The following is a 26,305-nucleotide window of genomic DNA, read 5'->3' on the forward strand; positions in this document are numbered from 1 at the left end:
ATATCTTTTTAATGAGTTTTAGTGCTTTTGTAGCTGAGATTGTCAAAAGCTATCAGTGAGATGAGGCTTGGAGGACATGTAATAGGTTTTATTAAACCTGCTTAAAAAGTTGAGAAAACAGAGTTCTGAGTATGAAGTCACTGGCAGTGGTTGCCAAAGGAAGGAAGGGCTATGGGGCAGGAAATGTAAGTACACTCCAGTGCAGTGTGTCTTTGAGGGCACAACAGTTTCAGGTCTGACCTGGGCTGATAGGGTTGGGACTGGATGTGAAACCTGGCTTGTCAGCAGAGAGTGATCGTGGTGATTGTTTCATGAAGCTGAATAAACTTAGAGGTATTTTCATACCATTGGGCTTTTTCCCCCAAATTATGTAAAAATCATTTTTTTGTTGTAATGTTCTTGGTGATCTGTATAGCATACTCTGGTTTCTAAAGCCGTACAGCACTGAAACACTTTGATTTGTAAAATGAGCATTATTTTGAAGCCAAAGCAATGAGAAATATGTTAGTGATGAGACAAGCTTTCCTGTTAAGCAGCTTCTGTGTTACGATGCTTGTGTATAGCCCCTATCACAAGAATGAGAGGCTAGGAGTGTGCCATAATTATACTCTGTAACACGTTATCAAGTGCAATTGATATCTCAGGAATTAAACTAAAGACTAGTGACAGTTAATTTCTTTTGTTGTTGTTGAATTGCATCTATAACACATCAATTCGTTGAGATGTAAATGTATTGACAGCTGCCTCGAGGCTTCAGAGCAATGACTTTGTGCTTTAGAAGTAATCTTGTGAAGTGAGGTATGAACCACTGTGGGGTAATTAAGTAGCTCCTCCATTTCCCTTATGATAAGTGGGATGAGTGACACTTCTCTCTGCAGAATGCGACTTCCCAGAGCATTGCTGTCCTCAGCTGAAGGTGTGATGAGAAGCAGAAGCCCTGAGTGCAGCCAGCAGTGATCCCACAGTGTGTTCTTGGGGTTGTTTCATTTTATATTTTCGTTTGCTGGCTGTAGGCGATGTGTCTCGTGCTGTGCTGCAGCCTATCATATGTTGACTGTTGGAAGCCTCGCTATTCGTGTTAGCAGCAGCTAAGAAATAAGGATTTCTTGCAAGTGAAATGTGCGTCAGCTCCACTCGTATCTGGTCTCCTGCCTCACTCTGAGTTGTCTGCGTGCTTGTCTCTTTTCATCCCCCCCACCTCAATCACACTCCGTGTAACTTTCTCCTAGCATGCACTGGACAAATTCTGTCCTGTTTTGTTGCTCTCAGTCTTTGAGAATGCGGCTGAGGATTCCTGGTGTAAAGGCTATTCTGTAAACGCCAGCCAGTAGAGAAACAATTAAAAATGCAGTAAATCCAAGATGAGAAGCGTTATAGGTGGAGCCTACTTCGTTCCTGCAGAGCTTGTCAGCGCTGTGTCCCCTTGGGCTCCATCACGAGTAAGTGCAAGTGTGAGTGTTTCTGCCCATCATTCCACACTGACTGTGAAGCTCTGAGTTTCAAAAGCATTGCCTTGGCTTAAACAAGTGCGATATTGGCTGCTAGCACGGCAGTTTTTTCATAGCTGCCGGGAGAGTTAGTGCTCAGCATCTCTCAGGAGGCTACTTGTTCTTACGAAATCAAATGCTCAGTGATGCACAGCCTGAACCATTTGCATGCTCTGTGCTCCGGCTGGCCTCGTTCCACAGAGCACAACGGGGGCTGGGGGGAGAGGGGAGGAGGGCACCGGGCCGAGAGGAAGGAGCCCTTCCTGCAGAATCCCATGGCTGACGGCGCTGGGAGTTACCTGGGGGCGAGGGGGCTTTTCCTCTCGTGCATTCAGCCTGCGTCACTCGCTCTGTAGCCGGGCTCCGTGTTCGGTGACTGCCGGCTTCCAGGCTCTTGCCCACGGCGCGCTCTCCTTCGCAGGCGTTGCAGACCCTTCAGCCTGGAGTGGCAGAATCGCAGCGCTGTGCGCGCGGCTCATGCCAAAAGTGGGCACTGCTCCTGCGCTCCCGCAGCAGCAGCAGCAGCACGGAGCAGATGCTGCCGGCTTTTCTACCGGGCGGTGCCCTCTGGTTTTGAGGAAAGTTGCCTGGCGTGGCCTCTGGATTTGTTTGTCTGTCTTTTATGGCTCACGAAAATCTCATCGTTCTGCTCGGAGTGTGGTGCTGGGGAGGTGCTCCCGTACTTCTGAGGACTGCTTTCCAAATGTTTTCTCTCTGGAGATGTGAAGATTCAATGGAGGCTTTCCTGCAGTGACGATTCCCGTTTTCGTTGCCAACGATGCACAAGAGTTGCCAATTTAATGGCAGACCTTGAAGTATATAAAAATTTAAGTCCTGAAAAAGGTAAGGATGTTCCAGTTTGTAATTACTGTGGGAAGAGCTCAAATGATGTCTGAAATACTTATAGAAAAATGAAGGATGCTTTGTTTACGATGGGTAACTTTTATGTGCTGTATTTATTTAGACATCATTAATATGGAAAAAAAAAATCACAAATCTTTCTGAATGTTTCAGAGGAAAACTTGGTGTTTTCGTGTCAACTTCAAAATACATTTCTCCATCTAAACATATGGATCGTGTGTACTGTAGGGCTATGTTTTATCTTAAATTATTACTAATGTATTTCTCTTTAAAAACACTCCAGACTTCTTGATCTATTGGTCGGTCTGCCATGGCATACTTTTCCATGGGAACGAACATCTGGTTTTTCTAGTAACACTTATTATTTGTATATCTGTTTGTATTCTATTTATATGTAAAGTTCTGATCAGAGAGCAATGGATGAGAGATCTTCTTGAGACTTGTAGGAGACTGATATAGAAAGGAGGGCACCTCGGGTAGATTGAACAAAATTGGATGTGAAGTCGGAGCTGATAGAAAGTAGTAATTACTTTTAGCCTCTAAATGGCTATAGAGTAAAGGCCATAGGGGGAGGGAGAAATGAAGATAGCCGAAGTTTATTTTTGTACTGTTGTATTTGTGTCATTACTGATGTTTGGTTATGTGTGAGAATTTTTTTTAAAGATGTTTACTAAAGGGAAAGCATCTCAAAATTGGGTATTCTATCCTTAATTTTGGAAAAAAAAACCAAACCCCTATTCTTACTATTCTGTAAGAAATTGAGGCTGCTTTAAGCAGCTGTCAGTTTCTTGTGAATCCTACGGGGGACAGCTCTGTCTGTTGGGGTGCTTTGCTGCAGCTCCCTGTGCTGCGTTCATGTTTTGGAGGTTTCTGTTACAAGCAGCTCTGCATTACGTTTTGATGCTCCTAGTAAGGGAAAGGAGAGCAGGTGTTACTCCATCTGTTTGCTGAGACACAGCAGGTAATGGATAGGTCCCAATGAATAATTTACCAGAGAGAGCTTATTGGGAGGGTGTTTTTGGAGCGATCCTAGAAGAAAAGCATCAGGTTTAACTTTAGAAGCTGGTGTAAACATTCTGTACGTATAAACACATTTCTTGCCAGGTGTTCAGCTGCTGGCGAGCTCCTGTCTGAAGGCATTTTCTAGTCCTTTTTCTGCAGACAAACATAGCAGCAGCTGCCACCTGCAGTTGTCGCTGCTCCTTGGTCGGTTGCTTTGCTGGGTGATGGCAGCCCAGGGCTAGGGGCAACGAGGCACTGTCCCACAGCTCCGGGCACTGCAGGTTTGTGGCGTGGATGGGACTGGAGCAGAACGGTGGCAGCATGTGGGCATCCTGTTCTGCAGACCTCTAGGAGTTATCCTGCTTTGTGATTCGTTCATCCTGGGCTGTTTCCATTGCGGAGTAACAGTTTCTGGCTGATGGAAGCAGCAGCACGGAGCCTTCACAGAAAGGCTGGTGAGGAAGGGGAGTCTGTTGCAAAAACAGGCACTCTATTGCTTTCCCTCTTCGGAGGTCATGTTTTGTAGGCATGAACCCATTTGCACTCATGAAGGGTGGGAGGAGGTGAGCACTTGGCCTCCTGTCAGGCGGGTGTGAGATTGCACTCATGATACCAATCGCACCCGCGGCGATGAACGCACCTAAGGGTGCTGGTATGGCAGCGCCGGCATACTGTGGTGCCACGGCCATCTGCTTGCTGCAGAGCCTGCCCAGGGCCTGGCCATGAGTGGCTGCAGGAGGATGCTGCTCCCCGCCTGCCCGCGGCTCGGCCGTAAGTTTGTGCCTTTGGGGTGTGAGTTAGTGAGCAGGGATCGGCGTGGGATGGGATGGGAGGGGAGGTACAAGGAGGAGGTATGGAGTTGGGGACCAGTCTTGGTCCCTGGCTGACCAGCAGAGCTTCTGTCTGTCTGTTCCTGCTCCAATGGAACTGGAGGGCTGTAAAGCAGCAGCCAGCTGCACTGAGCTTTGTCTGCTGGCAGTGGCAGCAGCCTTTTGTAAGGCCATTGCTAGGGCTTCTTTGGGATGCTTGTATCTTTGAATCTACCCAAGCGCCTATAAATTAGGTATTAAGTATAGACCCTAGCCTAGTGAGTGATGTATAGGGGCATTAGCTCTAGATGAGGAACGTGCTGTTCTGACTACTATTGAACGCATCAGCCTCCTGCTGTGAAGAGCCTGGTCTTCCAGAGGTTTAATATCAACAACAGCTTAAATCTATCGCAGCACTGTATGCACTTGCAATAGATTAGTATGGACGTGTGGCAGCTCTGAAAGCTTTAAGACACGGGGTGTTGGCACTGAGAAAAGCGAAGCAGCTCGTGAGCAGCCACAGTGTGACTGCATTGGGAATTGCCAGGGCTGTTGCAGCCAGGTCTGAACGCTGCTCATCTCCTTGGGTTTTGCAGGTCAGGGACTTGGTAGACCAATTGGCAGCTAAGTTATGTGCCTGCAGAATGCTTAGCATTCATTTATTCTTATCAATTACGTACACTCCTCCTTCAGTAAATCTACAGAGCACGTAATGCATAACAGAATCGAGGTGCTCTCCTCAAACTGAGGCTAGATGGAAGGCTGTTGAAGTGACCATTTTGCTGTTCCATGAAGATCAAAATGGCTGCATGCTGTGCTGGGATCAGTGCTCATGGTGTCCTCACTGTGGAAGGCAGACCCAGGTAAGCCAGGTGAACCTGGTGAAAGAGCCTGCAGAGGCAGATTGGCCCAGCTTCTAACAGCACAGGCCTTACCTGCAGGAGGAAAAGTGTGTTTCTCTCGGCATACGTCACAGATCTTGAAGTAGTCATTTAAGAAGGTTGTGTCTTGGATGTCAGCTTGTTAGAATGCTGGCAGCATTGTGTGCTGGTGTGTGCGCTTCAGAAATTACAGAAAACCACAAGTTGCTTTTTTGATGATAGTGGTGATGGGAAACCTCACAGCAGCTTGTGCCTCTTGGCAGTCAGGTGCTTGGTATGCTCAGCAGTGTGACTGACACTGGACTGGAGCTCCCCCCCTATGAGGACAGGCTGAGGGAGCTCGGCTTGTTCAGCCTGGAGAAGAGAAGCTGCGGGGTGACCTCATTGCAGCCTTCAGTACCTCAAGGGAACCTACAGACAGGAGGGGAGTCAGCTCTTGGAAAGGGGAGATAACAGCAGGACAAGGGGAAATGGTTTGAACTTGAGGGAGGGGAGATTGAGGTTGGATGTCAGGGGAAGTTCTTTACTATGAGAGTGGTGAGGTGCTGGAACAGCTGCCCAGAGAGGCTGTGGATGCCCCGTCCATCCCTGGAGGTGTTCAAGGCCAGGCTGGATGGGGCCCTGGGCAGCCTGGGCTGGTATGAAATGTGGAGGTTGGTGGCCCTGCACGTGGCAGGAGGAGGGTGGAGATTCATGATCCTTGAGGTCCCTTCCAACCCAGGCCATTCCGTAATCCTGTGATTTCCATGTGCTGCCCATATGTGCCACGATTTGCATGAAACCCAAATGCATAAAGCATTTATTTCAGTAATAAAATTACTTCAGTACTTGAGACTGTCAATTCACTGTTTGACCACTGAGTACTCATTGTTGGTGACTTACACCAAGGCAGTTTGAGAATGGAATAGAGAAGTATGTTTCTTTAGGAAAATGTTTCTATGAATTGTGAATAAACCATATCATGTGTTGAACTGCAGGCTTCATTTATTGATTTAGAGGTTAATTAACTCTACCTCCAGTTGTGCTCCGTTTTTCCCCCTCCTACTCTGGAGCCCCAGCTGCATGTTGGCCTGGCAGTCAGAAGGAAGCAGTGCGTGCTGCCATGCACTGGGTCCCTCTTCCAGCCCCTCCCTCCCTCCTGTGCCCTGTGCGTTCCCCTCACTACAGTTGGAGGTGCCATGGGTTGCTGTGATGTGTTGCTGGTGCAGTGCAAGCTCTTCTCCCTTTCTTTCTGCCTGTTGCTACTGCTGCTCCTTGCTCTGCAGTGGTGCAATCAATTTCCATGCCTAGGGATCCTCGTGCAATGAGGAGGATTAGGATGTGAGAGCCTGTTAACTATGTTTGCTTAAGTCTATGCTTCTGGTTTGCTCTAATGATGTGATAATGTATTTTGACAGTTGGCCCTCTGTGTGGTGAAGTGGTTGCACCTCGCTGTTAATAAAGGAGCGATTCCTTACTTTTAATAGGGAATTCAGTAGTCCTCAGCCATCCTGTGCAGCAGAGGCTCCTCAGCTCCCAAACTGAGCAGCTCTGATGGAATCTGTTTCTGAAAGAGAGATGATCTCAGAGACCCTGTATTTCAGCAGCCAGCAGCAGGGATGTCCCCTGTGACCTGTTGTTCTGCCACTCCCTGGGCTCCCTGTTGGCACTGGTGCCCTGTCTGGGCTCTTGCTTCAGGAAGAGACTGGAGCTGAGGTCCTGGGACTGGTCAGGACTTCGGGGTCCCACAGCAGCACAGCTGCCCCTGCCCAAGAGTCCCTTACTGGCTACTTGCCCCAGTGCTGCTGGAATGAAACCTGGGCCAATTTCTTGAAGATAACAGTGAGAAGTCTGCTGTGCTGGCAGGCAGAGGGAAGATATCCCTGAGCAGAGATGGAAACCATGCATTATGCATTGTGTCTGGGCGCTGTGCTCTCAGATCTCAGTTTCAGTGCTGAACTGTAGATCTCAAAAAGGGAATCACAGGCCTGTAAGTGCGACGCTGTCCCAGAAAGGCATTTTCTGCATTGCACAATACTCTGTGAAAGATAATCTCACAATAGGAATGGGATTCGGGGATGTGGATCCAACAAAATCCTCAGGACGTCCCAGGCTTCTCCCTGCTCCCATTCTTCTGATTTTTCTGGCAAGGAAGGGACTCTGGGTGCTCTCATGGCAGGAGCAGTAGCTCAGTGCTGTCACGCATCAGCCAGCTATGGAGCAGAAGCTTTCCTCTTATATAATAATATATAATACAATACAGGTAGAGATATAGAGATCATTTGAATTGCTTTTGCTGGAAGCGTCAAGCTGGAAATCTCAATGTGCGAGGCTGATCAGTACTTACTATGAAATATATGTTACTCATAAACCACAACCGCTGGGAGTTCTCACTTCCAAGTCTCTTTCACAAACAAAAGCTGATACCAGACAGATCTCAGACCTAAGGGTTAAAACTACATCGATAATTTTTTTCTCCCCTTCTGCAGAGTGTGTGATGGTGTTCTCCACCTTCAACCACTTTTTGCTTGCATGTTATTTAGTGAATGCACAGGCATGAGTTCTTCGGATTTAATGAGCTTCATAGACTGTGTTGGTGTGCTGTGGGTGCCTCCCTGTGCTGTACGTCTGCTTTCCTGGGCACTGCAGGGACCTGAGAGCCCCGAAGGCAGTGCTGCACGTGGGACTGAGGATGGCTTCAGATTTGCAGAGGTGCGAGAGGTCTCATGTCAGCACTTTGCTCTGAGATGATGATGATTAAAACCACTGTAAGAAGCTTAAGGTTACGTAAGGGGTTGGGAGAGTTACCATAAAGCAAATTAAAATCCCGTGTCCAATATGAGATGTGGTTATTAGAAGTGCTCCTGGCTGGAGGCAGATTGCTTGCTCTGCCCTCTTCGTTATCCTGTGCTTCATTATGTAACGACCCAGCCATCAGCAGCACGATGATGTTAGAGGGGAGCTGCACAGGGTTCCAGATGTCACTGTGGCTGTATGGGACTTGGATGAAGCATGCCCACCAGTGGGTGTGGGGAGCCTGCGAGTCCCAACAGCAATTGCCAACCTACAGCAAGAGGTGGCTGCAAAATGGGACACTGAGAGCTCAGGCAGAACTTTGGTGGTTTCATCCAGAATGTCTTTACTGCTTGGATCCCATCGGTACAACTGCATGCTGCTCTCTGGTCTGAGGTGTGAGTGCTCTTTTTTTTTTCTTTCTTCTTCCCCATTGCTTTGGAACGTGGCTGTGCATCACGGCAGCTGTGCTCCAGGCAGAGCCTGGGGGTGGGAGCACACCTTGATGAGTGCAGCAGTGCAGGTGCGGAGGTGACATGCAGGATGTGCCCCTGCTTTGAGGATTGCAGGAGGTGGCCCCAGGAGCCTGGCAGTGCTGTGCAGTGCTCCTGCTGCTAGGGCGTCTGCTGTCACTCCTCTCTGAGCAGAGAAACAAGCTGTCTATTTGCAAGATGCATAGCTGGACCAGAAGTACTCACCTCACACAGAATGCAAGAATGCAGAGGGAGGAGCTGACATTACAATTGAAAATAACTTCTGCATTTTGTGGGTTTATTTTATGGTTTTATTTCATCTCCTCAAGCTTAATATTGGCTTAATGCAGACTGCATATAATTTAGAAATACAATTTATATCCTCTTTAGTAATTACACTTCTCATTGTCTGTTTGATAATACTCTTTATGCCTTGTTTAATCTCTTTATTTTGTCAGATGGCTGTACCATTAAGTCCATAAAAGCAAGACGGAACCTTTTCTCTTTCAGTTGCACTTCTAAATATTAATTTCATAATACATAGTAGTACAATGGGGAGAAATAAGAACTATTTTATGTGTTGTTTTTGTGTATGTCGACAGCAGGAGAGAGAAGCCATAACGTTCATCTTTCTCTTATTTTTCTTTGCAACTTAAGTGAAGTAATCTTACAGCTCAGTTGTAGGATGTTGTTCCTAAAGCTATCAAGTATATTTGCATCTTACTGTGTTGATTTTAAGGCCCACTGTGTTAATTTCCAGAGGCTTTCCTGTGAGCACATGTGCTGTTTGCACACAGCAGCCACACAGCCTGCTCTGTGTAAGCAGAGTGGTTTTGTTGGCTGTCCCCTGATGGTTCCAGTGGCTCCTGTTCAGAGAGCGGTGTGTGCTGTCAGACGGCTGCCTGGAGCTCCCTGCAGGAGGAGGTGCAGGTGGGATCCTGCTCAGCTGCCTGAGGAAACATCAGCATGCACGCAGCAAGCAAACTCGGTTGGGATGGTGTGTGTTGTGCAACCTCCTGCACGGACCCACAGTGAAAAGTGTGGGACTTGCAGCTTTCTTTGCTCGGGTAGGTGGCATCATGCTGTGCAGGCATGGGGTAAAGTTGCACACCTGGCAGCACCTGGTTTTGGGTTAGAGCTCCAGCTTAGCATCCCTGGCGTAAGTGAGGTTTGTTGGGCAGCGTGTCAGGTGGAGCACATTGCATCCCCTGAACAGGTGAGATCTCATGGTAACATCTGGACTGGCAGGCTTGGATGATTTCTTCCTGGCGGCAGGGCTCTGCCAATTGCTGAGCAGCGTTGAACGTGGCAGGGATGGTGCAGCTAACAGCCGTGGGTCAGCATTCAGCCTAGTGCTCAACAAAGGAGCAGAGCAGCTCCTGGCAGTGAGACATGTGTATTGCGAAGAGTGGTGGTCGTTGCTTTATCTGAAAATACATGGTGCCCATCTCAGCTGTGTGTCTGGCTGCAGTCTGAAATCAGCATGCTGCAAATAGGCTTGGAAGACCTTTCTTGGTGTGCTTGTGTTTCATAAGTAACTGGAAAGAGAGGATGGTGTAGCTTGTAAGTTAGAGAGAAAAAGGAAATAACCTGAAGTTGGATGGTGTAGCATTTAGGCTGCCCCAAGCCTTTCTTTAAAGTGCCTTCCTTCTGTTAACTATGTATGCTATAGGGATGATGCAGAGAACTTTCTTATGTGTCCACTGTTCTTATTAAGTGTTTTCATTTGGGTGGTATGTTCTCAGAACTGGGAAAGTGCAAGCAGAGAACTGGTGCTTATTGCAGATGGCATTTGAGAAATGGAGAATGCGGAGATCTTGGTGGAAAGAGGATTTCTTCCTTCTTCTGCATTTGTGAAGAAGTGCTTTAAAATCTTTCATACAAATTTGATTTGGAAGTGTATCTGAAAACGTATCTGTGAAATGAATCTATTTTATCAATGTGGTATAGTAATACTTGGGCAATTAAAACAGTGACAAATAAATTGTGCAGTTGTTGTCTTTGCAATTATCTGATTGTGGTCCATCTGCTTTTCTTACATGAAGGAAAAGCAGTCCCTCTCTGCTGCCTTTGTTAGTGGTCCTCCACAACAGCTCAGTGAAATAGCTGCTTTCCTCACAGGTGAGCTAATGCTACTAGGAAGACTTAGGTGAGAATTACTTCTCTTTGAGACTTATTAGTAACTGATAGGCTTAGGTACAAAGCAGCAGATTTTCTGTGTTGAGTAGCTTGTTGCTAAGCCTCTAAGCCAAAACCTTGTACTAGAACACCCCAGCAGTGAAATACCGTGTGCAGCCTGCCTGCCAAGTTAATGTAGCGGTTCAGGTTTCCACATCCACACGCTCTCGCCATCTTCTTTTATGGAGGACAATTTTATTAAGGTGAATTCGAGGCAGGCTTGCAGTGAACTTGTTCAGAAGTGGAAGGCTCAGTCCTCCTGTGTGCAGTAAGTTTCAGGGACTGCTTCAGTTACTCTTCCTTCTTTGAGGCTGCTCCTCCATCCCGTGCTGTTTGGAGCCACAGCTGCCTGCTGCTCTGCGCACCTGCGGGTAGCTTTGAGTCAAAGCCACGATGGATCACTTTGGGTACCCTTTAGTGACAATGGCACCTGTTTCTGCCCTGCTTTCCATCTCTTCTGGTTCATCTGAAAGCGCTGGCCAATCCACCCATCTGTTGGTTCTGGCTCTCTCAGGGAGCAAGAGGCTGTGAGGGTCTTTGCTGTGGTCGAGGAGGAAGATGATGATGATGAGTAAAGACAGAGCTGGGCAGTGTTTGGGAGCCAGCCAAGGTGTAAGCAGATCAGCAGGTGGCGATTTTGGAGTGATACCAAGTGAGGAGAGGCTGCAGACAGATAGAAACAGGAAAGTAATTTAAGAACATGGCTATGCACTGAGATCAAGGCGAAACGTTATCTTGATCTTGGAGAAGCGTGGGAGGGAAGAGGTGAGATGAAATGGAGGAGATGGGTCTACTGCAATCAAAACAAGGAGAAAAACCATCGTCCCAGATGGGATGGGTAGATAAAAAGAAACTATCACAGTGTGTGCTTGAAATTTGGTAGCAGGAGAGGAAGGCTGTAATCGTGTGTGTGGCAGTGCAGTGGGACTGTGTGTTTATAATTCCATTAACAGTTCAAACTGTGTCAAAATCACAGGATCGAAGCTAAAGGATTACTGAGCACAAAGGAATGAGGACTGAACGATGGTCTTGCCATTCGAAATTGGCAAAGTGCTGGCTTTTAAAATTACAGCACCATATCTAGCAATTTAAATATATATATAATATATATATGTATTTTTTATATATATATATATATATATTTGAAGGAAGTAAGCATAGAACAACTATAAAATATTTCCTTTCGATATTTGGTTTTCTTTGACTTCTTTTCTGTGAAGATGTTTTGACAGATGTGTTTTATTTTCTTACAAGGAGAAATTGTGAAGAAAAAATAGTGTATCTCTTGCATTTCCTGACACTGAAGGTGAAAGGCAAATGTTTTATGTCTAGTAGAAGTTTGAAAGTCGCTGTGTCATTTTATTGGTGGAAATAGATGGCTGTTCAGTTGAACTTGCTCTGTTCTGCTTCACAGTTGAAAGATGCATGAGCGTTATGCAGTCTGGGACTCAGATGGTTAAGCTGAAGAGTGGAACCAAAGGGCTCGTTCGTCTCTTCTACCTGGATGAGCACAGGACCTGCATCCGATGGAGACCGTCCAGAAAAAGTGAAAAGGCAAAAAGTAAATCTGCAATCCTTTTAATTTCCTGGGAAGTTGAGTATTAAAGTGTGGATTACAGATAGGACAGTGAGTAATATGTTTTGGATCTAGTAATTGGTCTAGTATTAAATGGGGAGGTTGGTGGCCCTGCATGTGGCAGGGGGTTGGAGATTCATGATCCTTGAGGTCCCTTCCAACCCTGGCCACTCTGTGATTCTGTGGATCAACTGCATAAATTGCTCTTCACTTATTTTAAAGTGATCCCCTATTACAATCTAATGTTTGAAAATGCTTAATGACTCCTAGCCTGAATAATTCAGAGCTGTTGAAAAGCAGAGTGTGCTCGGATGGCTATAGAAGCATATCAGTTTGTGATTTCTCTGCTCCCCACAGTTGTCATCGATTCTATTTACAAAGTGACCGAAGGCCATCAGTCTGAAATCTTCCACCGCCACGCAGAGGGGAACTTTGACCCGAGCTGTTGCTTTACCATTTACCATGGCAACCACCTGGAGTCACTGGATCTGATTACCTCTAACCCGGAGGAAGCTCGCACCTGGATCACAGGACTGAAATATTTGATGGCTGGGATAAGTGATGAAGACTCGCTCGCTAAGCGGCAGAGAACCCACGACCAGTATCCTTTTACAAACCTGAGCACAGTACAGTATTTACCTGTTTTTTAGTGAATTTGGTATAGGGTGTTCTTTCATCTCCTGCCAACTGGACCAAAAATTTTGCCACTGATTGAGATGGAAATGTTAGATAAGTGTGACGTGGATGCATACATGTGCAATAAAACATTAACTGTGCATTAGGGACTGGATTAAACTTCACTAAAGTCAGTGGGCAATCCTGCATTTTATTAGTGAAATCCCTACCGCAGTGTCAGAACACACGTTTATAGTTACCTCAGTGAATACTAACCCCAGCATGACTATAAAGGATAGTTTGATTGGGCTTCCAGTGCAGTCCAGCAATAGTGTTACTCCTCTGTAGCTGTTCTTTTTCAGTGCTTTTCTTAAGTGTTTTTCACGTGCAAATATATGCAGCTGGCTGGTCTGAGGGCTGCTGTGCTACTGACCACCTGGTAGAGCTTCTGTGTCCTGGGATGTCCATCATGGAAGGATTTATGTCATCTTCTGTTTGCTCAGCTGTTCTTTTATTCTCCTGCTTCAAATTGCAAGGTTTACTAGAAGGCATTGTTTTCAAGTTATTTACTGGTTGAAAACTTTAATTTCTTAGCCTTTGCCCAGATGAAACTCTAAACTTTTTCAGTCCTTTGGTAAAATGACAGTAACTTGTGGCCCTCCGTTTCTCTTATGTGATGTGTGACAGATATCTGTACCTACATTGCAGCCTCCAGTGTTTGTCAGAAGCACAAATCTTTAGAGCTCCTTAAGTATTTTTGTAGCCTAGTAACCCAAATGAACTTCTTGCAAAGATTATGTTCCCTGAGTATTTTCTTGATATGTTTTCTTTTGCAGGAGAGCAGACTAGCATGTTAAATGCAAAGAATGCTCTTCCCTCCAACTAAAAATACAAAATCAGCACTTTATCTTGATAACAATTGTTATCTTGTCTCTTTTTTGCCTCACAGAAGGCTGCAATGATCATTTGTAAATATTCCTCCTGGACAACAGACGCAGTAGATGTTTTAAGTTTATACTTTCAGTGGTTAATTCTGATGCACAGATCCATTTGAGGGATATATTGCATGCTCTGTTGCACACATACTCAGCTTGCTATATTTATCCATGGCTTCTCTGAGCTGCACGTATCTGCTGTATGTTCTCTGCTGGTGAAACGTCCCTTCAAACCTTGTCTGTGTTATAAATGCAGCAGCTTGGAGATAGCACGCAAACAACCATGTTACAGTTCCAGTTAGAGCAAGAGCTTAGCAAAAGCTGCTGAGGGATATATGCTCAAAAAGGGGCTAAAAGTTACTGCTTAAAAAGTGGAGAAGTTCAAGCAAAATTAAGGGAAGTGCATAAAAATGTCAGAGCAAGTGTAGCAATACTTGAAAACTGCGCTGAGTGCATTCTTAGAGGAGAAGCTAATGTCAGAAATAAGAGAGTGCAGGGGCAAGTATTATGAACCTAGCTGGAAATAATTGTCATAAGTTGGTAACAGTTTTAAGTATTTAAATGAAACTGCTGTCCATAGCAAGGTTAAGGATGAAAATTGGTTCAAACAAACAAACCTTCAGAACATCCCAGGAAATGCTATTGAAGAGATGAGCTATATGCAGTGTAAAGAATCAAGTCCTGTTTTCTGATCTTGACAGCTGCTAGCTTTGATGTCATTTTGTCCTAAATGTATAATTGCTGTCCATTTTCTCTGTACAAATTAGCAAGTCATAGACTTGCTCCTCTTTGGGACGTGACAAAAAGGTGAGGGTAGAAATATTGGAGAGAAATATTGGAAATAAATGTACGATAGTCTAAGAGGAAGGAACTTGGAAAATCAAGAGTGGTTAATTGTTACTGAGGCTCTCATTAACCTCTGGCTTATAATAGTGTACTTTGCCTATTTGGTTGAGTCTTTATTCCAGCCTTTTGCATTGGATTCATGTCATCTTTGGTATACAGATGGCTGTTGGGCTTGCATCCTGTGAGTCATGAAACCAGTTGCCCCGAGATACTAACTCTGTGTGTGTCAGTAATCTTGGTTCTACCAACTAGATGGTGCAACAGCCAGCTGTACCAGAAAATGTACATTAGTAAAAAAACAAAATAAATCTTTGGTCTGGCATCAGCACAGGGAGTACCATGTAGATAGCATCAGATCTTTGCCAGCAATGCGTTTTTCATGGCGTACCCCAACATCTCTAACACAGGTGGTGGGATATTTTAATTCACCTGTTTTGCTCAGAGGCTCTGACTTGAAAGACACATTTGTGACAGCTGGATTGAATAATGCTCAGCTCTTCTCCCTAGCAGAATTTAAGGAGCTGGGGAGCACTTATGCTCCTGAGTTTGAATCTTGTCCCTTACCTGCCCAACTGCTCTGCTTCCCTCTTCCAAGGGGAGATCACCTTCTCGTACCTTTCCTTGACATGTTTGCAGCTGGGTGAAACAAACCTTTGAGGAAGCTGACAAGAATGGAGATGGCCTGCTGAACATTGAAGAGATCCACCAGCTGATGCATAAGCTAAATGTTAACCTGCCCCGCAGGAAGGTGCGGCAGATGTTTCAGGTTGGTGACCTCTAACACCCGCTGTTGTTGGGGTGAGACAGTGCTGGTTACAGTATGATTCTGGACAGATCCAGAGCAGGGTCTGGAAGTTTGGACATAAAAGTGTGTCCTCCATTCCAACACCTCACAAGTTTTTCCTAAGTCATGTCATTTTATGGACAAAGATACATCAGAATGCTGGTTTAACAGAACAAGCTGCATAAAAGAGAATTCATTAATGCTTCACAGAAGAGCATTCATTATTAGTACTTTTTCAGATGCACTGTTGTTTTCATTGCTATGAACTGAATTATTCTATGCTGGCATTGATAGGCAATGAAGTTGTTCTATTGAAAACTTTTTTTCATTTCCATTATGGAAAAATATTTAATAGAAACTAGCTTTATGAAAGTAAAATCCTCTCTTAGCCAGAATCAATTTTTTGTGTCTACTGTGTGAAAACAGTTACTATTTTCCACCAGCCCATTTGTTTATACAGGAAAGACAATCCAAGGCAAAATGGAGAGCAAAATAAATTTTTATAACTTCGAAAGCAGTACTACCCAGAATCCAGTTTACTATAAAACACGAGGAGGTTGGAGAATCTTGTGTGGTCAAAAGTGCGTTGCTTGTCTGGCATAAAGTCAGCATTAGAGATACGTGGAGTATAGGTCACTCTGCAAGGGTTTGGGAAGCCTTGAGAATGGTAGGGTTGTGATGCAGAGGTGAACTTGAATTGTGTTTGTTCTCACAAACAATAAACATCGTTTAAGGTGTGGGGAGGTCAGAAATGGTGATTTTAAAATCACAGTCAACACCAGATAGCTGGGAACGAATTTCTTTTTGGCTTACTTGCTGTGATCTGAATTTCAAGCTCAGGTGACAGTAGCACTAGCAAAGTGTGATGAAATGCAGCTCCTTGAGTTCCTTAGTTTTTGCAGATATTGCTGGCTGCTGCAGGAGAAGCAGACCATTGGGAAGCTATGTGCTAATAGGAAAGAAGCAATTAGTTTGCTCTGGATTTTTAAAGTGCTAAGGAATGAAGTAAGGCAATTGCTAACAACCATCAGGGAACCCGTAGGGAAGGGCAAAGTAACTCTGGGACAAATCCTCACCCCTATATCTAGCTGCCTGCATAGCTCTTGCACTTGGTCAGCTGCAGTTGATGCTGTTTGTGAGACTTAGTGTGAGAGCTTTGGGGTGAGCACCAGCAGCTCTCCGTCTGGGGGAGCATCTCTGGCTCCACAGGGATGGCTGGGCTCACAAAGCAGAACAGGTCTGTCCTGCACTGGGGGCCAGAGTGTGGGACTGCTGCTTTGGTTGGTTGTACTTGGTGGGAGTCAGTGGTGTAAATGGTGCTTCCCGTCCTAGGGCAGGCTTGAATATGAATGAAACAGCTTCTGTGAAGGGAAAGTAAAATGTCATCCTTGGAATGTAAAGCAGACCAAGCCTGCTCATTGCATCTGCTAGTAGATGGGCTCCTTTGCTCCAGAAGGAGGTTGGGCATGAACTGGAAGAGTTTTCTTGAGAAGGAAGAAGTGATAACGAGATGGAGATGCTTACTCTCCTTCTGGAGAGGGATTTCTGCTTGGAGAACCAGTGCAGAGACAAGCCATCAGGCCCATCAAGTCAATGTTAAGAGGGCTGCAGAGAAGGCATTCTGACTTGCACAGCAGCAAACCGTGCCTTTTTAACACTGCTTTGAGGACAACAAGGGGGTTTATTATAATGAGAGAGAAAGCACTGTATTACATCTATGAATAAAAGGTATTATTTGTGGGAACATTAACACGCTGCTACACTTTCATTTCGTCTTGTCATCTGCTTACACTCTCAAACTCAACAAGAGTTGCAGCTTTCCTGAAGTTTGGCTATTGTGGAGACCTAGATAATGTTTGACAGCAGTCCTCCAGAATATATTCTTTGTTTTGAAAATCCAAGCAATCCTCTTAGGCAGATGTTCACAGTGAAAAGCTTGTATTAACATACGTTAAGTACTGTTTTCTTCTCTTCCTACCTCTGAGGATAAACAAAAACTGTAATCAAGACTGGGGCTGCTGGGGTTATATTTTGGTGTGCAATCTTACTGCTGCTGCAGTCTTGGACCCCCTGCGGAGAGCTGACAGGGGGATCAGAGTGCTGCAGTTTGAATTACCATTAATTTAAGACTGTGGCCTTGTTCTGAATGCTTTTAAATGTCAGACTCTGTTAGAGGAAGCCAAGGGGTGAAATTACAATGTTACTTGCTATGTTATAATCCAGGATAACTGCAGGACATAAAGGAGGGCAATAGATCAGAAAAAAAGCCCAGGGTGTGCTTCTTTACGTGGGAAACAAGTTCAAAATTGAAGGTGGAACTGAGACCTTCGTAGGGATCCGCAGTATACTGTTTTCACCAAAAAATCCAATAGATAGTATTATCATTTTGTTGTTATTTTAGCCTATGTGTATTAGGGTTTGAGCCTGCAGATTAGAATTCTTTAAATTTGTGTTCTCATATATAAATCTTGTTCTGCTTTGTTCCTTGAATTCACCTGCATCCAGCATGCTTACCTGAGTGTCTTTACCTCTTAGGAAGCTGACACAGATGAAAACCAAGGAACTCTAAATTTTGAAGAATTTTCAGTGTTTTACAAGATGATGTCCTTGCGTCGAGACCTCTACTTACTGCTCCTAAGCTACAGTGACAAGAAAGATCACCTCACTGTTGAAGAACTTGCTCAATTTCTGAAGGTGGAACAAAAGGTATGGAAATATATATCCATACATATCTACATGCATATAGATCAATTCAAGTACAGGGAAAAAGTGGTGTGAAAAAACTTTAGAATGGAGCACTTGGGAAAGAACAGATACTGGTTTTCTTTTTTGTTTGACAATAGATCTAAATGCTTCTAGAAACAATCTGAGCTTTTTTTGGTTATAATGTGGTGTGGAAGGGGCAACATCTGGAAGAAATCTCGAGCCATGCCTAAATGTGTTGATCCAGAGGAGGTTTTCCTGCCTGCCTGGGAAGAAACTGAACACTGAACTACAAATGTTGTCCGTGGAACTCTTGGACAAAACTGGTATGCTAGACAGTGAGGAACACTAGCACTCATGTTTACTTCTGGCAGCTGGTCCTGTTGTTTGCCCATCCCTTGGATCCATGCAGAGAACACTGTTCCAAAATAACCTCTGTGTTAACACCCCCAACCTACTTGTTCTTCATGAGTACAGATGCTGTGCGTTGCCTGCAGTCACAGGATAGTGTCTTGTGCCACTCTGGGATCTTGCCTGTATTTACTGCTTTATCTGACTTATACTCTTAGGGCAATTCTATGGCATGTACAACTCCTCAGTTCTTCCCTTGAAAGGGGAAGGCTCCCCTGAAACACAGAACACTGATCTCGCTTTGACAGCCTCAACACAGAAGTTTTCCTGCAAGCAGTCTGGTCCTGGCGATTCTGCCAATTGCCGCTTCAAAGCACAGTGCATTTGGATCTTCCCCCTTTGTGCTCTGTTCCAAGTCTTCTCGGCTCACTACTTTTTCCTTTGTTTCCTTTTTTTTTTTTTAAAATCCCTGTCTTCTACCTGGGTGCCCTTCAATGGAGCCCATTGACAAAGACAACAAATGGGAAACAAATGCTCCCAAGAAGATGTGTGTGGAGATGGTGAAGAGCTCAGGAGCTGCTGAAGAACAGTGGTAGAAGAAGGCACTGGGAGACCTAGAGCAGAGAGAGAGACCTGTGAGTGCACGAGGACGTCATGAAAGTATTGATGCAGCAGAAAAAGCAAGTTGGCTGTCAAGTCTGGAATATTGCACCCCTCCTCTGTCTGCACACTACTCAAAATCCTGAGTGCAGAATGAGCTGTGAGCTGTAACACTCTCAACATTTCTTCCTTCCCCCTCCCCCCTGCAAAAAGAAGGAATCTCTAGGCAATGTTCTTCAGCAACACCTTGCACTTTCTTTGCCTCTTCCTTTGTCTTCTCACTTCCTAGTATTAAATGTTAAAGCAAATTTACGTTTCTGTGTTTTCAGAACACAGATATGATATCAGTGATCTCAGGTGAGGCAAGATTACCTTCAAAAGCTGGTGGTGGTTCAAATCATAATGCAGCACTGAAGTGCCTCCAACCAAACCTCATCTAGCTTTTGCTCTTGTCTAGCTGCTTGGCAATCTGTGGGCAGTCTGTCCAACTCCATCTGCTACTCTTTTGGCAAGGCTTTTGAATATGAGGATAGAATAAAAGGGTTTGGGCTTTTTTGTAAATTTGCTAAGCTGTTGGCTTTTTTTTTTTTTTTTTTTTTTTTTTTTTTTTAAGAATTCCCTGTTGCCCTTACTCAAGAGCTTGTGAAACAGATTACTTCCACTTAATTGCAGTTAAACTCAGCTCATTGAAATTGCAATTTTATGGCTTCAAATGTCAGAGAAGCAGAAAAGAGGTAAAAAAAAAAATAGGCTGGTTTCCTGGAAGGTACTGCAGTCCTCTTAACCATCAGTGGCTGTGAGGGAGGAACATCTCTGGATGTGCAGTCATATCTGCATGTCTGATTGCTGTCCCACTGGGAGTGCCCTTTCCTGATAAATCGGTATGAGCTTGGAAGCTGCTCCCCTGCTAAATGACAGATCACTTCTGTGGCAAGGTCTCCAGGGGCTTTTGACTGATGGCATCTCATACTTGGCTTTCAGTTCTTGACAAAATAAGCTCTGCATACACTATCTTCCCTGTTGAAGAACAGCTTTGTGGTGGCTGGCCGCTCTGGACCTGCCCAATATAGGGACTGGTCTCATTCTGCCCCACTGATTTGGGCCCCATAGTGATGCTGTCCTGTGTGCAGACTCTCAGCTTGAGGTTGCTGTCTGTCCTTCCCTCCTTGCTGCTGTATTCATGTCACACCAAGTGCTTTTCTTTCAGTCATCAGAGACCTCTTTGCTGCTCTTGATGATTATTTAATGAAGTTATGCACTTTGGTGTTGTAAACCTGAAGTGTTTGGTTCTGGTTCTATAAGAGTAAGACTGTAAGAAGGGAGTATCCTGAATGCCTGCTTGCCACCTGCTGCTTTCCTATGAATCAGTTACTTTGCACTATACATCAAATCTGTGCTGAGAAAACGGCTGCCCGCTGAGATCCTGCCTCCAGCAACATTCTCTGCATGCTCCAGGAAAGTTTACTGCTTGTTGTATGCTTGCCCTATTCCACTTCTTGTGCTTATACAAGGGGATAATAAGTATACTGATTGATGTGATAACTCCATATGTCATGACATTTTTCTTCCAATCTCAGTTTAGATGTAAGATGTTGATGTAGAGATTTGCTTTAATGAAATATATTTTGATTTTCTTAAAGAATAATTAACTATTAACAACTGGAGGCTAAACTTCCAGTCTGACGCAGGCTCGTGGGTTGGCATCCTATCTGGGTACACCTGTCACCAGCAGTACTTCTTTAATTTCTACTTTCTTTGTTTTCTAACTATTCTTCTACTTCACATTCTTTTATTTCATTTCTCATGAGAACATGGAAAACGAGGGTGATTCCTGTTCTTAGCTTGTGGGCCTTTACAGGAGAGGAGTCTCTCACTGCCCAGCATTGAAGTGCTCTGCTGTTTCTGGAGTGGAACATCTTCAGTAGTCCTTGCATCTAAATACACATCAGTGATATTTGCTACCATTTGACATTATTTCTAGTGAAAGAATGTAAAATGTAATGAAAATAAATTTATATTAGTTTCCTAAATCTCAATCTCTCAAATTACAGTTAAAAAGCACAAATCAATGAATGTTTCCTTAACAGATGCTGCTTTGGACTAGATTAGACATTTTCATTGGAGCACATGAGTACTGTGCTGCTTGCCTGTCAAGGAGTGGTTTGGGATAATGAAAACATTAATTCTAGTCAGCCTCTGCTGAGGAAGGGCTGCTCTGAATGGTGCTTGCACTCAAACATCAACATCTACTTGAGCTGGGATAATCAGTTATTTTCTCTATCAAACTGTTCTCGTTCCCATTATCCTGTGTAATTCCAGCAGGCGTCTCGTGATGCTGATTTAGCTAGGAGATACAAATGAAATGTTTGGACAGGGCTGGGCAGTGCTTCCTTGGGCAAGAGGAAAAGCAAAGGGAAGGCTGAAGGGTGGAAAGACTGGACGATCTCTCTCCACATTAACACTTCTTTCAGCTTGCATTACCATATGTGTTGAATTGCTCACTTGCTTTCCTTCTGTTACTACATTTCTAATGTGGTGCATCTAGTTGCTTGTTTTTTTTCCCCTTCTCCGGTAATTTTTCGTGTTTAGGCCGTAGCTTTGTAGATGCTATGAGATATGGTTGGTCATGGCACCCACATTTCTTAGGGAGAGCTTCACTTTTGGTAGGATCAGGATCTTACAGAAGACCAGATCCAGAGAGTCAGCTTGCACTTGGAAGATTTCCATGATGTTGAATGCCAGTGCTGGGAACACTGAGCTATAGGAAATAATGGAAAGTGCAAATTAGTTGGAGGCTACAGATGGAGCAGATTGAATGGAATTGGTTTTCCATCCGAGAGAGAAGTCCATTTGTAAGGACAGGGTTCACAAAGGGGCTGTTTTCTGTTTTAAAGAGTGGAGGCTGCAGAATCTGCAGGGTGAGCAATCTCACTCCTGCCTCTGCCTGAAGCAGTCGTGCTAGCAGAGATCTCACCCCGGGTAAGACAGGGGACCAGACCACGCGTTCCTCTGCTTCCAGACTGCTCTCAAGTTGATTTGCAGAAGGGTGTTTGAGCTGACTTTGCCAAGTTTGCGAACAGTAAGCAGAGCAGTGGTATGAATGAGCTGCCAAAGTTCAGTGTCACTATTATCATTCTGTGATATAATTAGTAGAGGGAATAAAATACAGCCAACCTCAGTTTTCACTTTGGATCCATGCAGCTTTAGGGGGACACGGGTGAAAAAAGATGGTGTGAGTGATGAAAAATACTCTGCTCTAGTTTCAGAGGAAATGTGAGCATCTCTGGTGCTCTGGCCCCATTAGTCAGGACGTTGACTGGGAACGTGCTGGAGCTGATGACAAAGCTCCTATTTGTTTCAGAAGGACTGCTGTTTTTCATTTTGGAATCTAATTATTTATCTCAGAGCCTGTATGTTACTCTCCTAGAGAGTGAAGTCTCTTGAAAGTAATGAAATCACAGGAGTGGAAAATACTGGAAAATGAAATCAAACCCTGCAGATCTTTTCGCATGTGTAAGTAGGTTGTACTGAAGAACAGTGCATCATAGTTCTCATTGCAGCACTATTGCCCAGTACAACTATTGTCAATTGTGCTTAACAGCTATTTTCTTCAATCTTTTAAACTGAAATGACACAGCTTTTAGCAGTGACCACTACCTTCATTCCTATTTTTCTCCTAAAAGGTAAGAGCCACCAGACTGGTGGAGCACTGACAAAAATCAAGTCCTTTTACAGTAGGATTGCTGGCTGTTCCTTCCTTATTTGACTCAACTTGGAGTGTGATTACAAGATTTTAAACTGGTCTAGGGTAGATTTTGACATGCTGGTCACACAGTAGGAAAAGTAAATGTACCAACACTGTATTTTTTGTGCAGATGAGTAATGTGACGCCAGAATATTGTCTTGACATCATACAGAAGTTTGAAGTATCAGAAGAAAACAAGGAGCAGAATGTTCTTGGGATTGAAGGTAAAGCCTTTTGATTTCTAAATTAATTTTATGTCCTGATCTATTACAGTGGAATAGAAGGGCTTTAACAGTGTTTTCATGTAGTCTGTATAGCAGTCAGCTGCATAGGTGTGCATTTTAATGAAATAGGAGAGACAAGAGTAGGTGGGCTGAATTACGTCTGGCAGTATCAACAGCCAGCATCGTGGCTACAATATGTTGCTGTATATCAGACTAATTTGGATGCCTCAGGCTTGTGTAAATTTATTGCTAGCTGTGTATTAAAACACAACACAAAATATGTAATTTATAGTACAATATGTTCTAATGAAGTCATAAAAGCAAAGGTTGCATTCTGCTCTGTCTGTGTATATTTGGAATCTCTACTGTATGGTCCACTGAGTTATGCTTAATCTCTACTGCATGGTCCATTGATTTATGCTTATGTGAAGTAACAGAAGATCAGTTACATTTTCCCTGAGTTTTGTTAATGTATTCTTTTAGTAACTTATGCTTGTTTGCTAAAGCAATTGTAGGTGGTTTATTTATTCAAAATTCAACTTAGTATCAAATCCAAAGCTGAACTGGAATGAAGCAGATTAAATGCTATGGTCTGTTAATTTGCCCAGAAGGTAGCTTTCATGAAGCATAATAATTTGCTTGGAGATTTCTGTAGGGAGTGGGGAAGTTCCTCCACACAGTGCTTAAGGTGTGGAGGCTGCACTGACTTTCTGTTTTTGCTGTTGGTTGTTAATTGGTTAATTCTGAACAGGCTCATCTCAATGCCATGTTTTGCAAATACTTGCTGATTGTGTGGAGTTTTTTGGCAGTCATGAATGTGTTTTTCTAGATGTTACTTTATTTTCTAATTCAGAGCTTTTTGAAAACTGTCTGGGGACAAGGTTTGGGTCTTGGGAGTGTTCTTCTCAAAGATGCTAGAACTCCCATAGGACTTAAAAATAAAAAAACCCTGCGTTTGTACCAGCAGTAGATTGATGCTGTGCACCATCCTCAGTTTGCAGAGAAAGAGGCAAGTCCCAAAAATTTAACTGATATGGTGAAAATATGGGGTACAGGAAGATTAATTCATGCTATGTGATTCATCGGTCTGGGGACAGGAGTTAACACCATAAACATAAACAGAAGAAACAACTACTGGAGTGCGAACTGTTTGCGTGGCATCTTTGAAAAACTGTTTCCTTGTTCAAAGGTTTCACCAACTTCATGCGCAGTCCTGCTTGTGACGTTTTTAATCCACTGCATTGTGAAGTGCATCAAGATATGGATCAACCCCTTTGTAACTACTTCATAGCTTCATCTCACAACACGTACCTGACAGGGGACCAGCTGCTGTCCCAGTCTAGAGTGGAGATGTATGCACGAGTGCTGCAGGATGGTTGTCGATGTATTGAAGGTATGTTTTTAGTATAACTTGCTAGTTGGGAGAGGTATTTTCAGCACAGTGATGCTTTACTATCTTGTTAATTTCAGATAAAACCAGTTGCAAGATTTTCATTTAATAAAAGTGTGGCTTGTTAACTTAAACTTAATCAGAGTAGATTGAATAGATTGAGTGAAACTTCTGAAACCTGCATAGTTGTGTTCATGAGTTCCATTGGCAAGATTAGCAGAAAAATATAAGATCCCGTGCATCTCTTAACATGAAGCTTTTTTTGTCTTAACAGTGGATTGCTGGGATGGTCCGGATGGAGAGCCAGTAGTGCATCATGGGTACACACTTACCTCTAAAATATTCTTCCGTGACGTGGCAGAAACCATCAATAAGTATGCCTTCATCAAAAATGAGTAAGTGGAGAGTTGGTTTTGAAGCTAGACCTGTCTGTTTTGTGTAATTAATCTCATGTCAAAATTCAAAACCAGAAAGTATGTGTAGTCCATTAAACGCTCTGAGAAGTTAAAAAGCTGATTCTGTTCTCTATTGCCTGCATCTTATTTATTGCTCAACTTCCTGAACAAGACTGTCGTTGAAGCTTGAAAGCTCAGCTGAAGTTAGGGAGACCTTTCGTGTGTTTTTTAACTCAGTTGTTCTTTGAACAGTCTGAGGCTGTTCGGTATCTAGTGATTATCTTGGTTCTTTGTTTGAGCAAAACTTCCCACTCATTTCCCCTGGGAAATTCTCCTTGAAAATCAATGCTGTAGTGCTCTCTACCTAAGGAAATACTTTATTTCAGTAGGAATGTAGTAAAGCTGTCTTATAATACAGAGATGAGAGGTAATGTTTAAATTTGAATTTGCTTTCTGTGGTACTATATAACAAAGTTTGTTATCAAAATAGTAGGGAGTTGGGCTGTATATATACACAGCACTCTCAGAAGATGATAATGAGTAGGCGTGTAGAATTTTGAGTAGCTGGGAGAGAATAAAGGACTGGAGGAACTGGATCCTCATTTGGTGTGTAGTTGGGCTGTGGGGTTCCTTGCCATACAATTTTGGCTCTGCCAAGAGTTCAAAAAAGAACTGGGCAAGTTTTTGGAAGAATTAAGCCTTTATATACAGAAACAATGTCTCTAGCTCAGAAAACATTAACTGAAAATTCCTGGAGCCAGTGAGAGTGTTCTGGAAAGTACTGCCAAATATTTCTGCTGCTCCCCAGTCTGGTCATCTTCAGAGATTTGGTCTGGCTCACTGTAGCTGCAGTTAAGACAAAAGCAAATCGATCTTGCTGCTATCATAAAACCTTTGGAAGATGAACAGAGAGATGTTAACAAGTACATTGAATGTGGATTTCAAAACAGTTGGTGTGTACACTTGCAGTGTATGAAGACCATAAAGTGCAAAGGAATACTGTAATGCCTGAATAGAAAGGCATTGCATTGCTGAGGAGTTTTATTGTGCGTTTCTTGGTCTGTGGCTCACACAGATGATCAAACACTGGCACCTGTGTGCTCGTGGGATGGGGTTGGAGGTGGGAGCAGAATCTCCTGCAGCAACTGTCAAAGGGATTCTGACTGCACGGGGATTTGGGAGTTCATGTGCAAAGTCCACCCTCCCGAGGGGAGTTTGTTTCCAGGCTGTTGACAGTGTGAGAGCAAACTACTCAAAATGGTGGTGAGCTGTGCAGGTCTTCTCTCTGAAAGCACAGTTATGTCACTGTCTGGGGTTTTGTTTCTAGGTTTCCGGTGATACTGTCTATTGAAAATCATTGCAGTATTCAGCAGCAAAAGAAGATTGCTCAGTACTTGAAGGAGATACTTGGTGACAAACTGGACTTGTCATCTGTAGTCACCGGAGATTCCAGGCAGCTTCCTAGCCCTCAAAACTTGAAAGGGAAAATCCTAGTGAAGGTAATTTGCTACTGATGGCACATTGAAAATCTAACGGGAGGCAGTGCCTGGTATTTACTGTGTGTCTTTGGCTTTGGGGAATAAGTTTATCTGTATCACCATGATTGGTACAGATGCAGTAAGTTAAAATTCCAAGCTTTGCACAGAGATACTGATATAAAACTCTATAAACTCTAGCC

General features: G+C 43.9%; 1 protein-coding gene across 1 annotated transcript in view; it reads left to right on the forward strand.

Moving 5' to 3' along the window:
• The window catches only part of PLCH1 (phospholipase C eta 1), a 62,860-nt gene that overhangs the window by 15,025 nt on the left and 21,530 nt on the right, over positions 1 to 26,305 (forward strand). Inside the window, 8 exon segments of the mRNA XM_085233298.1 lie at positions 11,878 to 12,024; positions 12,397 to 12,640; positions 15,072 to 15,201; positions 17,755 to 17,925; positions 22,749 to 22,842; positions 24,032 to 24,235; positions 24,507 to 24,627; positions 25,955 to 26,126. Coding sequence (XP_085089424.1) covers positions 11,878 to 12,024; positions 12,397 to 12,640; positions 15,072 to 15,201; positions 17,755 to 17,925; positions 22,749 to 22,842; positions 24,032 to 24,235; positions 24,507 to 24,627; positions 25,955 to 26,126 — 1,283 coding nt within the window.

This window comes from Meleagris gallopavo, chromosome 11 (genome assembly GCF_905368555.1).
Source record: "Meleagris gallopavo chromosome 11, MGAL_WU_HG_1.1, whole genome shotgun sequence".
Classification (NCBI taxonomy): domain Eukaryota; kingdom Metazoa; phylum Chordata; class Aves; order Galliformes; family Phasianidae; genus Meleagris; species Meleagris gallopavo.